General features: G+C 44.0%; 1 protein-coding gene across 1 annotated transcript; it reads left to right on the plus strand.

The window, feature by feature from the left end:
- The first annotated feature begins 3,260 nt into the window (after window positions 1-3,260).
- LOC104674838 (uncharacterized protein C2orf78) lies at window positions 3,261-11,035 on the plus strand. The gene is given in 3 exon segments (XM_030921818.1): window positions 3,261-3,357; window positions 7,522-8,271; window positions 9,111-11,035. Coding segments are annotated over 3 exon segments (2,772 nt in total).
- Window positions 11,036-14,580: the final 3,545 nt, after the last annotated feature.

Below are 14,580 nucleotides of genomic sequence, written 5' to 3' on the forward strand. Positions count from 1 at the left end.
CTTGAACCTGAGAGGCGAAGGTTGCGGTAAGCCAAGATTACACCATTGCATTCCAGCCTGGGCAATAAGAGCAAAACTCCAATTCAAAAAAAAAAAAAAAAAAAATGAAAGAAATTATGTTTTAGAAATGATGCTTCCAGGCGGGGTGTGGTGGCTCACACCTGTAATTGCAGCACTTTGGGAGGCAAGGCAGGCGGATCGCTTGAGTTCGGGAGTTGGAGACCAGCCTAGCCAACATGGTGAAAGTTTATCTCTACAAAAAATATAAAAATCAGCTGGGTGTGGTGGTGTGCACCTGTAATCCTACCTACCTGGGAGGCTGAGGCATGAGAATGGCTTGAACCATGGAGGCAGTTGATGCAGTGAGGTGAGATCGTGCCACTGCCCTGCAGCCTAGGCCACAGAGGGAGATTCCATCTAAAAACAAACAAACAAACAAATAAACAAACTAAGGATCAGTTCAGGTATCTCTGAAAGCTAACCACCAAGGAAAATGATTATCCATAGATTTCCTCCCCCAAACCAGCTTAGTCCACAGGTAAATCATTAGCAACTCGGCCCTAACTCATTTTATCACAGTTACAAGAGAAGTTAGTGAGAAAAGCACAAACTAGGAAAACAAAACCCAAGGCAATCCAGGTCAACTTGGGCTGACTGCAGACATCAGTTCCTTATGCCTGGGCACACAGCACAACTCACAACAGTGCCTTTTTCACAGATCCCCTCTGTAATGTCCTCCACAAAACACATCAAGTCACCATAGTGCATGATGTTTCAAAATGAACAACCATTATGAGAAAAACATGCAGTATGTCTTACAATGTTGTAGTCCTTAAAAATATGACAAGAAAAAACATGTAGAAAAACCAACGCCTTTAAAAGTAATCTACAGGCCGGGCACAGGGGCTCACGCCTGTAATCCCAGCATTTTGCAAGGCTCAGGTGGCAAGATCACCTGAGGTCAGGAGTTTGAGACCAGCCTGGCCAACATGGTGAAACCCTGTCCTTACTCAAACTACAGAGATCAGCCAGGCATGGTGGCAGGCGCCAGTAATCCCAGCTATTCAGGAGGCTGAGGCAGGAGAATCACTTGGACCCAGGAGGCAGAGGTTGCAGTGAGCCAAGATCGTGCCACAGCACTCCAGCCTGGGCCACAAGAGTGAAACTCTGTCTCACTCTTATAAATAAAATACAAATAATAAATCAAAAGCAACTTACATTCTACAGACATACTAATGAATGACATAAATGAGGTAATATGACATCAAACAAAATGGACAAAATATGATTATTTTCCTCAGTGTACAGAAGTCATGGAAGTTCTGGATTATCTAGCTACATAAAAAATATTGAATTCTCTCTTCTGTTAATACAAAATAGGTGTGCTGAATTCTTTGTTACAGAAACCAAAAAATCCACACAAATCTCTTTTGTCCTGCACCCTCTCTTTGCCTGTTTCCTATTCTCCACTAAATGCTTTAACTCTTCATTTGGCCTGGCCCTTGCACCCAAGCATGACTGACAGGAAATCCTAAAGGCCCAAGATTCTATAGTGGCTGTTTGCAAGGGAGAGGAGGCTATAAGTAACTGCCACACTGGATCCTCTTATGTGAGAAGAAAGAAAGTATCCTGAATGGTTCTCGCGTCTAAAACAGCAGGAAGGCAGGGTGTCCGTGTGGCCCAAGGAGCCAGAGGTAGCAAACTATGGGCAGAAGAATTGTGACCAAAGGCTAGAAGAGGGAAGGTCTGCAGTCAGCCTTGTCTTCTACCTCTCTGGTGTTTCCTTCTCATGAGTAGAGTCCGTTTTGCAAACATCAGGACACTGAAAAGAAGACTCCTGCTCTGGAAGTTGACAAGAAGTAATATCCACGAATGTAAAAATGCAAGATCAAGGCTCGGCCCAGAAACAATGCCTAAAATCAAGGGGTTAAAAAAAGGAGAGCAGAAGAGAGATCCAAGGTCAACCTGGCCCAGCCCAAAGAAGGTAGGATTCAAGGAGAAGAAACTAAAAGAGAAGACTCTTGGACCACATCATTTCCTACAAGGAGCAGTTAACGAACTTTGCTCCTCAACCAAATTACAAAAGAGGGCTCTTTAATCCCTTCCTTTGGCCCTTAAAAGTGGCAGTAGGGTTGGGCGCAGTGGCTCACGCCAGTAATCCCAGCACTTTGGGAGACCGAGGCGGGCGGATCACGAGGACAGGAGATCGAGACCATCCCGGCTAACACGGTGAAACCCCCGTCCCTACTAAAATTAAAAAAGATGAGCCAGGCTAAGTGGCATGCGCCTGTACTCCCAGCTACTCAGGAGGCTGAGGCAGGAGAATGGCATGAACCCAGGAGGTAGAGCTTGCAGTGAACCCAGATCATGCCACTGCACTCCAGCCTGGGCAACAGAGCCAGACTCCGTCTCAAAAAACAAACAAACAGGCCGGGCGCGGTGGCTCAAGCCTGTAATCCCAGCACTTTGGGAGGCCGAGACGGGCGGATCACGAGGTCAGGAGATCGAGACCATCCTGGCTAACACGGTGAAACCCCGTCTCTACTAAAAAAATACAAAAAATTAGCCGGGCGAGATGGCGGGCGCCTGTAGTCCCAGCTACTCGGGAGGCTGAGGCGAGAGAATGGCGTAAACCCAGGAGGTGGAGCTTGCAGTGAGCTGAGATCCGGCCACTGCACTCCAGCCTGGGCGACAGAGGGAGACTCCGTATCAAAAAAAAAAAAAAAAAAACGCGCAGTAAATTCATTAATCAGATTCACTGAAATGGTTTTAGAACAACTGTAATTGCTCAACTTAGACGTCCATTTCCTTTTTCCCCAAGGATACTGTGTATGTACTATATAATTATAAATGCATAGCATTATATAATATGAAATATAACATATAAAATATACATGTCAGTTAATTATATGACTGAACATTTATGAGAAACATTCAGATGATCTCCCTAACATGACAGACTGGGGGAAAGTGGGACTATCACGTCTGTCTTGCAGATTTCACCTCCCCAGAGCTCAGCCACTTAGAGCTGTTATAGCTTTCCTACCACCTCTGCCAGCCAATCCTGTCTTGTTGGGCATCCGACCTCCCTATTGGCTATCGCAGACCTTTAAACTGCCTGCTTTGTGACATCATTCTCCCACCAAACCTACCAGCACCTGGTAGAATCTTGGGGTTTGCTGGGAGTGGCCTGTAAATTTGTATCATCGCAAGTGGCCAGTGACCAGTGACCGGTGACCAGTGCTCTTCATACTGGACACATGCACTGGTTGGCTTCAGCCACCGAGACATCCGCTAGTATCGTCTCTTCATCCTTTGTATCTGCGGTTGATGTTTCTTCTTCTCTGACCATGTCAGGTAAAGAAAGAAACATTTTAAAAATGTTTTCATGAGATTTCCTTCCCCGTAAATTTAGATTTCTTTCCCCCTGAGTGGCCCCAAACAGCTTGGAATAACAGGGAATCTCTTGAAGTAGAAATCTAGAGACCTCATTTCAGTTTTGGCTTTGACATTTACTAGCTGTGTGACTTTAGATAACTTATTCTCTCACGAAATCTGTTTCCTCATCTGTTACATTAGGATAATAAGTTGGTTATTCCCTCTCGCCCTTTTCTTTTCCAACACTGAGTCTTTACGGGTATACGTATAGAAAATGAAATCAGAGACTTTCTCAGAGTGTTCATTTCAACAGAAACAGAGAAAAACTCGAAGTGGCATAGAAAAGCAGCAATATGTTCTGAGATGTTTCATTTGTAGTAATCTCCCTCCACTAATATTTCAACTTTCCTATTTTAAATTTAGTGATGTTAAGTGATGTTTTAAATAATATTCAGCCAGGCACGGTGGCTCACACCTGTAATCTCAGCACTTTGGGAGGCCATCTCCCTCACTAATATTTCAACTTTACTATTTTAAATTTAGTGATGTTACGGATGTGTAGTGATGCTTTGAATATTCAGTTGGGCGTGGTAGCTCATGCCTGAAATCTCAATGCTTTGGGAGGCTGAGGTGGGAGGATCGCTTGGGCCTGGGAGTTCACAACCAGTCTGGGCAACATGGCAAGACCCCCATGTCTACAAAAACTTTTAAAAAATCAGGCAGGGTTGGGGGCATGCCAGCTACTCAGGAGGCTGAGGTGGGAGGATCAGAGGACTGCTTGAGCCCAGGAGGTTGAGGCTGCAGTGAGCCATGTTCACACCGCTGGACTTCAGCCTGGGTGACAAATTGAGAGCCTGTCACAAGCAAACAAACAAACAAAAGTAATATCCACGTTTTGGAGATTCCTATCTAAACTAGGTGGAAAGAGAAAATGAAGAGTACTGGGTTATAAGGAGGCAGGTATTCTTGGGTAAGGAATTTGGGATTTTAATTAAAGCAGAAAGGGTCCCCTACTCTTTCCCCTTGGGATATACCCTGGAGAATGACAAAATGATTTTAAAAGAAAAAAATATATTTTAAATTTGAAAAAAAAAAAAGAAGCAGAAGGACAACAGAGTGAAATCTATTCAAGATAGGGCAAAATGAAGTTCGTTTTAGCGAATGCTTTTATCAATGACCTAGGAAGGAAACAGGCTAGAATAGAGTGTCCCTAGGAAAAGCAGCTTATCAGAAGTCACATTCAGTTGTTTTTTTTCTGTTGCCTTCTTGAACATAGATGACACTTGACAGTTTTTAATATAAACATTGTAGAAATATGTTTTAAAGTCCGGGCAGGATGGCTCACACCTGTAATCCCAGCACTTTGGGAGGCCGAGGTGGGCTGATCACCTGAGGTCAGGAGTGTGAGACAAGCCTGACCAACATGGAGAAATCTTGTCTCTACTAAAAATACAAAATTAGCCAGGCATGGTGGCGCCTGCATGTAATCCCAGCTACTTGGGAGGCTGAGGCACGAGAATCAATTGAACCTGGGAGGCGGTGAGCCGAGATCATGCCATTGCACTCCAGCATGGGCAACAAGAGCGAAACTCTCTCAAAAAAAAATATATGTAAACATTATATATATCTACACACACACACACACATATATATATGTTTTAGAAATGATGCCTCCAGGCCAGGCTCGGTGGCTCACACCTGTAATCCCAGCACTTTGGGAGGCTGAGGCAGGTGGATCACCTGAGGTTGGGAGTTCGAGATCAGCCTGGCCAACATGGTGGAACCCCATCTCTACTAAAAATACAAAAATTAACTGGGTGTGGTGACAGGCGCCTGTAATCCCAGCTACTCGGGAGGCTTAGGCAGGAGAATCTCTGGAACCCGGGAGGCAGAGGTTGCAGTGAGCTGAGATCTTGCCACTGTACTCCAGTCTATACGACAGAGCAAGACTCCATCTCAAAAGAAAAGATATGATGCTTCCTACAAACAAGAAACGAGTAAGTGGTTACCTAGAGAGCTGGAGGACATGTAATTTGCAGTGTGCTGTTTCTAATTTTTAAATTATATGGATGTTTCTCCTATTAATAATAAAAGTAAGTTTCTGAGAAAAGAATGTATCATTACTTGCATCAGACAAGCAATACCTTTGTGTGAAAAGTAGATTTCTAGTAAAAGCTGCTTTTTTTATCTTAATACTTTTTTCCAAAAACAGAGTACATACTGATTTGCAATGAACTGCTTTTAGACCTAAGAATAAAAAGTCAAGCCACATATCAGCCACATATCTCTAATTCCATATCTATCTAAATCAAATTTTCTGGAGTCCTTTGAACTTTCCTACATTCAAAACATTTTTTAATTGGATTCTAGCAGTTGTTTTTTTTAAGCTATGGGGATGTCATTTTCCTGGATGTTGGAGACGATTATAATCTAGGTTTTGAGGATAAATATTACAGCTCTCATGATACTGTTTAAGGATTTTTTTCTGCTTGTTATGTGGCTACAATAATTTAAGTCTTCTACTAAGATTAATATCTGTCATTTGCTGGGTAATAGTCATAGAAATATGAATGAGTGTAAAAATGGAATTCCTTCACTTATTTTTTGCATTCTATTTTGTACCAGTTTTTATTGAAATATCCACATATATTATGGCTATTTTACATTCACATTTACTGCGTTTTTCTGCTTATTACACACTTTTTGCTGATACAGTCTCTTTATCTATATATGCTGGTTAGAAATTCATTCGTTCTATTACGGGCTATTTCTTGGTTAATAGTATTCATTTAGAAAAAGTAGATACTATTCAGTTTCCTAATGTTGCATGTATGGTAGCAGCTTTAGTTAGTAATTTACTACAGTCTGCTGCTAGCTATATACCCCAGTTTTCATTAATATCTATATATTGCTTTAATTCCATGATTTTATGTTTTTAATTATTTTGTCTGTTTTTTCAGAACTTACTATATCTTCCTCATTATAAGTCATATGTAATCTATCACTTTTATTCATATATGAATTATCACTGTTATTATTTTATAACTACTTTATAGACAAGCAGCCTGAAGCTCAGAGCTTAACTAGCTTTTTTCTTTCAAAAAGCATTTCTTGGCCAGGCATTGTGGCTCACGCCTGTAATCCTAGCACTTTGGAAGACCGAGGCAGGCAGATAATCTGATGCCAGTGGTTCCAGACCAGCCTGGCAAACATGGCAAAACCTCCTCTCTATTAAAAATGCAAAAAATTAGCCAGGCACAGTGGCATGCACCTATAATCCCAGCTACTCAGGAGACTGAGGCATGAGAATTGCTTGAGCCCAGGAGGCAGAGGTTGCAGTGAACTGAGATCAAGCCACTGCACTGCAGCCTGCGTGACAGAGTAAGACTCTGTCTCAATGAAAGAAAAGAAAAAAGCATTTCTATCAGGTAGTTATTTTGACTTATGATAAAAAGCCAGGCTTGAAGAGGGCAAAAAATGACCTTTTAGATTTACCAATGACCTAGGTTAAATATAAAGTCTGGGACATGTCACATGACCTGCAGAAGCAAAATGTGACACTAAGGATTATAAAGGTAATAGCTCTACTGTATTCTAGTAGACCAAAAAAAATGCCATATTAAAAGTTCTGATTTCCTAGTTTCTGGTCGATGCTCAGAGAAAAGACTCCTGGAAAGGAAGTCAGATTCTGTAAACTGGTAATGATATTAACATAATGGTAAAACTTAAACAGGTCATTCTGACCTCTCTCAGACTCATGAAATGTTAGAACATCTCTAAGGACCTTCTAGTTCTAAAATGCTCCAATTCTAGGAAATAGTTATGAGTCTATACTAACCCAGATTCAAGGGAAAGATAGGGAAGGGAGAAGGTTGCTTCTAGCCTAGGAAATCATGTACGAACCCAGACCACGTGGGTCTTCACATCTGTGTCCAAGTTGGACACAAAGGCAGTTCATCAGAAGAGGACCAAACTGCCTCGGCACTCATGGCCATCATAAACTGTTTGGCTTTTGGTATCTCAGTGAGTATTGGTATTAGAGGCTTCCTGATTGCAACAACCTTAAGATAATGCTGTTCTTCAAATAAGGTGAGAATTTTTCAATCTCATCAGTTTTTTTCATCTCTCTCTTGTTTCCTACAGAAGATTTCCAAAATACGTCTTTACCTGGAACTGCAAATTCTCTGCAGCTCTCTCTTCCTGTGGTGAGCAATGCGGCTTCCTTAACAGGAAGCATCTCCAACTTCTCCAGAGCCTCTGCTCCAGTCATCAGCTCAGCATGGCTACAGCCATCAGCCTCTGGCACCTCCTTCCAGCCAATCATGGGCAGTGCCTACCTTTATCAACAATCTAGCACAACTATGTTGTCTGGGCTTACTGGCCAGAGCCATATCTATACTTCAGCTGCCTCTTATCCAGGCAGTTTTGAGTGGGATAGTACAGCAAGCACAGCAAAGAAGTCATCCTCACTCAGGGACTTCACTGTGACTCTCATTGACCAGAACACAGCTGTCTCTTCCATGTCTATGACAGCCCAGTATGATAAAACTTCAGATACCAATACTGTGGTCCCTCTGTATCCGTCACTATCTGCCAGCCTTGTTCAGGGGACACTAACTCAAATTCCAAATCAGCAGGGCCATAGCCTGTCACTTCCCTATCAGATAGGAAGTCAGGTCTATTACTATCATCAAGGCACACTGGGACCTCAACTATCCTGCCTGCAATCCTATGGCTCTGTGTCATACACAGGATATAGGGCTTCTGCCCATCAACCAGAAATGGTGATGGTGCTAAAGGAGGTTCAGCCCACAAATGTCCTACCACCAGTCTCTACTTCTGGGATGTATTACTCTGTGTCTACTCAACCCATCACAGAAACCAGTGTTCAAGGTGAGTACAAACAGCAAGAAAGGAGAGGAATAATGTCAGCATTGAAAAGGAGGGTCAAATCTGTAGCTGTGTGTTGAGTCCACGGATAGGTAGAATTTAAGTCCTGAGACTTCAATCACTATTCTTGGGCAGTGCTCTCCATTTGCAGACTCTATATGAGAACACCTTACAGGTGGGAAAGTGGAACACTGTAATGGCCATCTATGCTACATGTAAGAGAGTCCCAAGAGCATACTCAGGGATACATTGTTTAGTGCCCTGACCGATCACTTCCCCCGCACTACCACGCTGTAACGTCCTTCCTTAATCTATTACTTTAGTCTCTTTGGAAGGTACTTCAGAACTCTTATTTTGGCAGTGACATTTTGATTTTCCTTAACTTACAATAGGATTTAAGACCTTGTGTTGACAGATCCTCTCCAAAACAAACAGGCTCAGAATCTGTGCTTGCTTATATATTTCATGAGGAAGGGCTCCATTCTTTCCCCTAGTCCATGGTGGAAAGTGTTCTTATTCTCTCAGGAGAGTGGAGAGAATGGAAAGGACCCTATAAGAATGTGAGGCTTTACAAAACATCTCCTATTTTAAAAATCGCGTTCACTTTTGACTTACAACAACTCTGTGAAATGCAAAGAAAACCAAGAAACAATCACATCAAATGATAACCAGTAAGAGAACAGTCACTGCCAATCTCCTAATACAGGGTCTTGTCCATGGTCCTTAAGAAGAGCTAGTAGAAATGCCTTGCCCATGTTGGAAAGGTATCTGAGTGTCGCACTGGTGTGTGGGGGGAGCATCTCACTTCCCAGGGACTGACTTCTTCCTTGATTCCTTTGTAGCGATGGAAACTTCCCTGGGGATGGATACTTCCCTGGGATTGCAATCTCCAAGCAAGACATTTTGTCCGCCACAAACTCAAGAATTCTCCAAGTCCTTCAGTAGCAGAAATACCCAGATACTTGAGAGTAACCCATCACCTGAGCTTGGGGACATTTCAATGATAACTCCAGTCCAGAGTCCCACTAATCTCTTGACACTGTCTCCAGTTCCAAGCCAGGAAAAAAATGAGAATGAGAATTTGGATGAGATTAAAACCAACCTTTCAAAGCCTCTAGATGTCTACCAGATCCTAATAGGAAATCAAGATCCTCCACTACTTCCTTTAGACATCCCTGATATTCACCCACTTCTGGCCTGCATTGATCCTCTTGGCCAAGAGGAGCAGCCTGGTTCTGAAAATGCCGATCAAAGAAATAACAGCCTGAGTCTTGAGGACCAAGGGATATTTGAAAATGGGATTGAGTCTAGCAGTGATTTGGCAGACATCACTACATTGGTGGAGGATACTTACCTCCCCCCACTCTTCAGTTCCTTACAGGACCTTGACCTACCCAAAGGGCCCTCAACAAAGAAAGCCAAAGATACCAGTGCCATCAAGGTAAATCAGGTGCAGGAAAAGTCATGTGTCATAAAGGGTCACTCTGATCAAGTCAGGGAGAATAAGCATAAAGCTTCTGAGCCTATCCGGGGTGCTCCGAAGGCCAAAATCCAGCCAAAGATCCCAGAGTGCCTATTAGAGGGAGAAGTGGTTGTTTGCAGTGCTACAGTCAGTGACAGTGCCTCTGTGAACAAGGCCAAGCATTCTAGCAACAAACCTCACAAAGCTGCATCCAGCAGGATCAGCAAAACTAAGAGCCATGGGCAGGAAAAGACCAAAGGGAACAGAAAAAACAGCTCCAAGAAATCTGAAGAGAGTAAGCAGTCAGGAAACAAAGTTAAGGTAGAAGAGAAGCAAACCATTCCCAACATGAAACGGAAGAAAAATCAACCTGAGCTTAGCCAAGAGATCTTTAAAAAGCCCCGAAGCTCCCTGGGCATGCACATGCTGGAGTCCGTGCAAGTTTTCCATGCACTCGGGAAAAAGATCGATAAGAAAACTGGATTCTCTTCCTCCAGGACCCTGGGAAGCTCAAGCAACACCCAAAACCACCAGCCATTCCCAGCTCTCAAACCATGGCTGCATACCCAACGTGAGGGTAAAGGCCCGGAGAAAATTCAAGTCAAGGCCCAGAAACTAGATGGTAGTGCTGAAAAAGAGTGTCCATCTCCATCCCACTCTGAGTTGCCACCACCTGGGAAGGTCAAGTTGGTACCTTTGCCCTTTCTGGCCCTGGACAAACCTCAAGCTTGACCTGTTTCTCGGCGGCCAAACCCTCCGGCCTCACGTAGGCCTGCTGTGGCTTACCCTGCTCAACCTGATTCTACTGACTCAGCTCAGTCGACTGCAGTCAATCCATCCCGAGCAGCTCCTACCAACACATCTTTGCCAGGTCCTGCCACACCAGCTCAGCCAATTTTGACCAAAGCAACCCAACCTGGTTCAGCCAACCCTACCCAGCCTACTGTCCCTCAATCTGCAGTTTCTAGGCCATCACTCTGCAAAACATCATCTTGTTCTTCTCTGCAGCGGGAGCCTGTTTCCACTGCTGTGACCAATCTCCAGTCCCTGCCCAAGCCTCAAAATCAATTTCTAATCCAAGACTTCAGCTTCCAACCCCGTCCATGCAGGAAACCCACTGTTCCTGAGCCAGTAATGTCAACGCCTATCACAGAAGAGCAGAGGCCAGAGCGTGAGGCCATGAAGAGAAAGGCTCAACAAGAGCGTGAGAATGCTGCCAAATACACCTTTCGGGGGAAAGTGCAGTTTTTCATTGAAAGGGAAAGAGATATGGAAATTGCTGAATACTACGGCTACACAATCTAAGAGCTGAGATTGTTGGTTTTACGTTGGATACCGCTGGTTTTCCACATATATAGATAGAGACTAATTTATTTATTCTGATATATTTTTAAAACATAATAAAGAAATGTAATAGAATTAATAGATAAGTAATAAAGAGGCCTTTTCAGTTTTGAGATGCTGTTGACTGCGAGTTTTCTTTGGTGTGGGGGTGGGGATCAAAGGTTACATTAGAAAGAAGGAACTATGGCCAGGTGCGGTGGCTCATTCCTATAATCCCAGCACTTTGGGAGGCCGAGGTGGGTGGATCACCTGAGTTCAGGAGTTCGAGACCAGCCTGGCCAACATGGTGAAACTACAAATACAAAAATACAAACTAAAAACTAAAAATACAAAAATTTAGCTGGGTGTGGTGGCGGGTGCCTGTAATCCCAGCTTCTCAGGAGGCTGAGGCAGGAGAATCCCTTGAACCCGGGTGGTGGAGGTTGAAGCGAGCCGAGATCATGCCATTACACTCCAGCCTGGACAACAGAGGGAGACTCTATCTCAAAAAAAAAAAAAAAAAGAAGAAGGAACTAAAAGTTGGATGGGAGAATAGACAGAAAAGGATAAGAACTGAGGAAACAGGAAGGACCATGGTCCAGGACTGAGAAGGTCAAATGGGGAGAGATTTTATGGGCTTATACAAGGAATCAGAAATGGGGAAAATGGCAGAAGTAAGATGCAAAATCTGAGGTTAGGACTAAAAGAATAAAATTTGGATATAAGTTGAAGATGGCAGAAGATGAGGCTGGGTGGACCAAAATAAATGTACAAAGTCTCCCATGGATGATGGCCTTATGTCTCATAGCCTAGCAGATAGGTATTTTAGAAAACAAGATTCAGGACTCATCAACAGGTTTGGGTTACCTTATACACACATGATCACAGTTGGGAAAGTGAGTACAAAACATAGGGGAAATCTACCAGGGGAATGGCAAGGGCTCACAGTTCTCCAAGGTGCAGCTGATAACCTGGGGCCCAGCCAAGTGAACTGCAGCAGCATGAAGCTGGCCCAGGACAGACCCCAGAGTATGGATCTCCATTTCTTCAACCAACACCTATGCACGGGGCAGTGAGACGCACTACTTCAGTTCACCTTCACAACAACACACAAGACCAGTAACACTATGCCACTTTACTAGTGAGGTTCAGCAATGGGCTTGGGTCACTCTGCATGCAAAGGGGGAAGGCCTGTGGGTCTCCGAAGTCAGCAGCGTTTGCAAGCGCCTGCAGGCAGCCAGCCTGGCTTTCAGACCACAGCATCCAGAGGTTACAGGCAGAGGAAATCAAGCTTCTGGAGGGACTTCTAAGAGGCCAGCCAGATCCTCCTCCACCCATTCCAGCACGTGCAATCTTCTCGGCCATCACCATTAACTGAAGGGACACGAGAAAAAATGGCTTGGAGCGTCCATTTTCACAGGATGAGTGGTGGGCGCGCGTGCGCCCTGGGTCCCCCTCCGAAACCCGCAAGACGCAGGCGCCCAGCTGTCCAGAGCCGCTCCTTAGGGGGAGGGGGGCCCCCCTTGCCAGGCACAGGGGGAGGCAAAAAGGGTTGGGGGCGCTGGGGGGAGGGCAGGAGAGGAATGGGTGGGGGAAGGGAAGATGGGGGCAGTGGATGGTCACCATGGGAAAATCCGTAATTCACTTTAAAAAAAATTAGTTTCTGATATATAATTCACCTAACATAAAATTCACCATTCAAAATCCGTACGATGCGGCCGGGAGCGGGCTGTATTCCCAGCACTTTGGGAGGCTGAGGCAGGCAGATCACTGAGCTCAGGAGTTCGAGACCAGCCGGGCCAACATGGTGAAACCCCGTCTCTAATAAAAATACGAAAATTAGCCTGGCGTGGTGGTGTGTGCCTGTAATCCCAGCTACTCAGGAGGCTGAGGCACAAGAATCGCTTGAACTTGGGAGGGGGAGGTTGCAGTGAGCCGAGATCGTGCCACTGCACTCCAGCCTGGGTAACAGAGCAAGACTCAGTCTCAAAACAAAAAACAAAAATCGTACAATTCAGTGGCATTTAGGATGTTCACAAGGTTGTACAATCATTACAACTATCTGCATTAACTTTTCATCATCCCCTGCAAGAAAACCCTCTACCCATTAGCGGTCACTCCTCATTCCCTCCTCCCTCTGGCACCAGGCAAACACCAATCTCTGGATTTACCTTTTCTGGACATTTCATATAAATGGAATCATACAACATGTGACCTTTGGTATCTGGCTTCATTTAGTACTATGTTTTAAAGGTTTATCTATATGCTGTAGTGTGTATCTGAACTTTATTCCTTTTCATACTGCATACTATTCTTATTGTATGACTACACCACCTTGGCTTATCCATTCATCCGTTACTAGACATTTGGGTTGTTTCCACCAGCAATTTATATTTATTGAGAGTTTATTCTGTGCCTGGTAGCACCTCGCTAAGTTATTCACCCCATTTCACAGATAAGGAGGTAGAGAATCTGAAGAATTTGCCCAAGATTAAGAGCTAGCTAGCAACTGCTAGCAATAGTTCGGATTTGAACACAGGCATTTTAGACTTCAAAGGTAATAGATTCACATGATAGAACATTAAAAAGACACAAAATGGTAGCAATGGAAATTCACCCTTTCCCCAAGTTTCCTAGCCACCACCTACTCCCTCCCTTAGAGGCATCTACTTTTGCCACTTTAAGGATTCTTCCAGATAAATTATTTTTACCCCAACATGTACCTATTACGATTTACTGAATAATCTGTCCCATTGATGTGAAATGTCACTTTTATGATATACTGTGTTTCTATGTGTTTGCATTACTCTTTTCAGAACTGTCCTGACATTTTTGCCTATCTTTTATATTTGCCATTTCTCTAGAATCCTTTTTATTTTCTTTTTGATTTTTAAAAATTCCTTCTTTTTTAAAGGCATTATCCATTATGTTAATTCTTTTTTTTTTTCTTTTTCTTTTTTTTTTTTTTGAGGCAGACTCTCGCTCTGTCACTAGGCTAGAGTGCACTGGTGCCACCTCGGTTCACAGCAAATTTCACCTCCTGGGTTCAAGTGATTCTCATGCCTCAGCCTCCTGAGTAGCTGAGATTACAAGCGCACATCACCATGCCTGTCTAATTTTTTTCTTTCTTTTTTTTTTTTTTTTTTTTTTCCTGAAACCGACTTTCGATCTTGTTGCCCAGGCTGGAGAGCAATGGCGTGATCTCGGCTCACCACAACCTCTGCCTCCTGAGTTCAAGCGATCCTCCTGCCTCTGTCTCCCGAGTAGCTGGGATTGCGGGCATGCGCCACCAGGCCTGGCTAATTTTGTATTTTTAGTAGAGACGGGGTTTTGCCATGTTGGTCAGGCTGGTCTCAATCTCCTGACCTCAGGTGATCCACCCGCCTTGGCTTCCCAAAGTGCTGGGATTACAGGTGTGAGCCACCGCACCAGGCCTAATTTTTGTATTTTTAGTAGAGACAGGGTTTTGCCACGTTGGCCAAGCTGGTCTTCAACTCCTGACCTCAACTGATCCGCCCACCTCGGCC

This window comes from Rhinopithecus roxellana, chromosome 17, assembly GCF_007565055.1.
Source record: "Rhinopithecus roxellana isolate Shanxi Qingling chromosome 17, ASM756505v1, whole genome shotgun sequence".
Lineage (NCBI taxonomy): Eukaryota > Metazoa > Chordata > Mammalia > Primates > Cercopithecidae > Rhinopithecus > Rhinopithecus roxellana.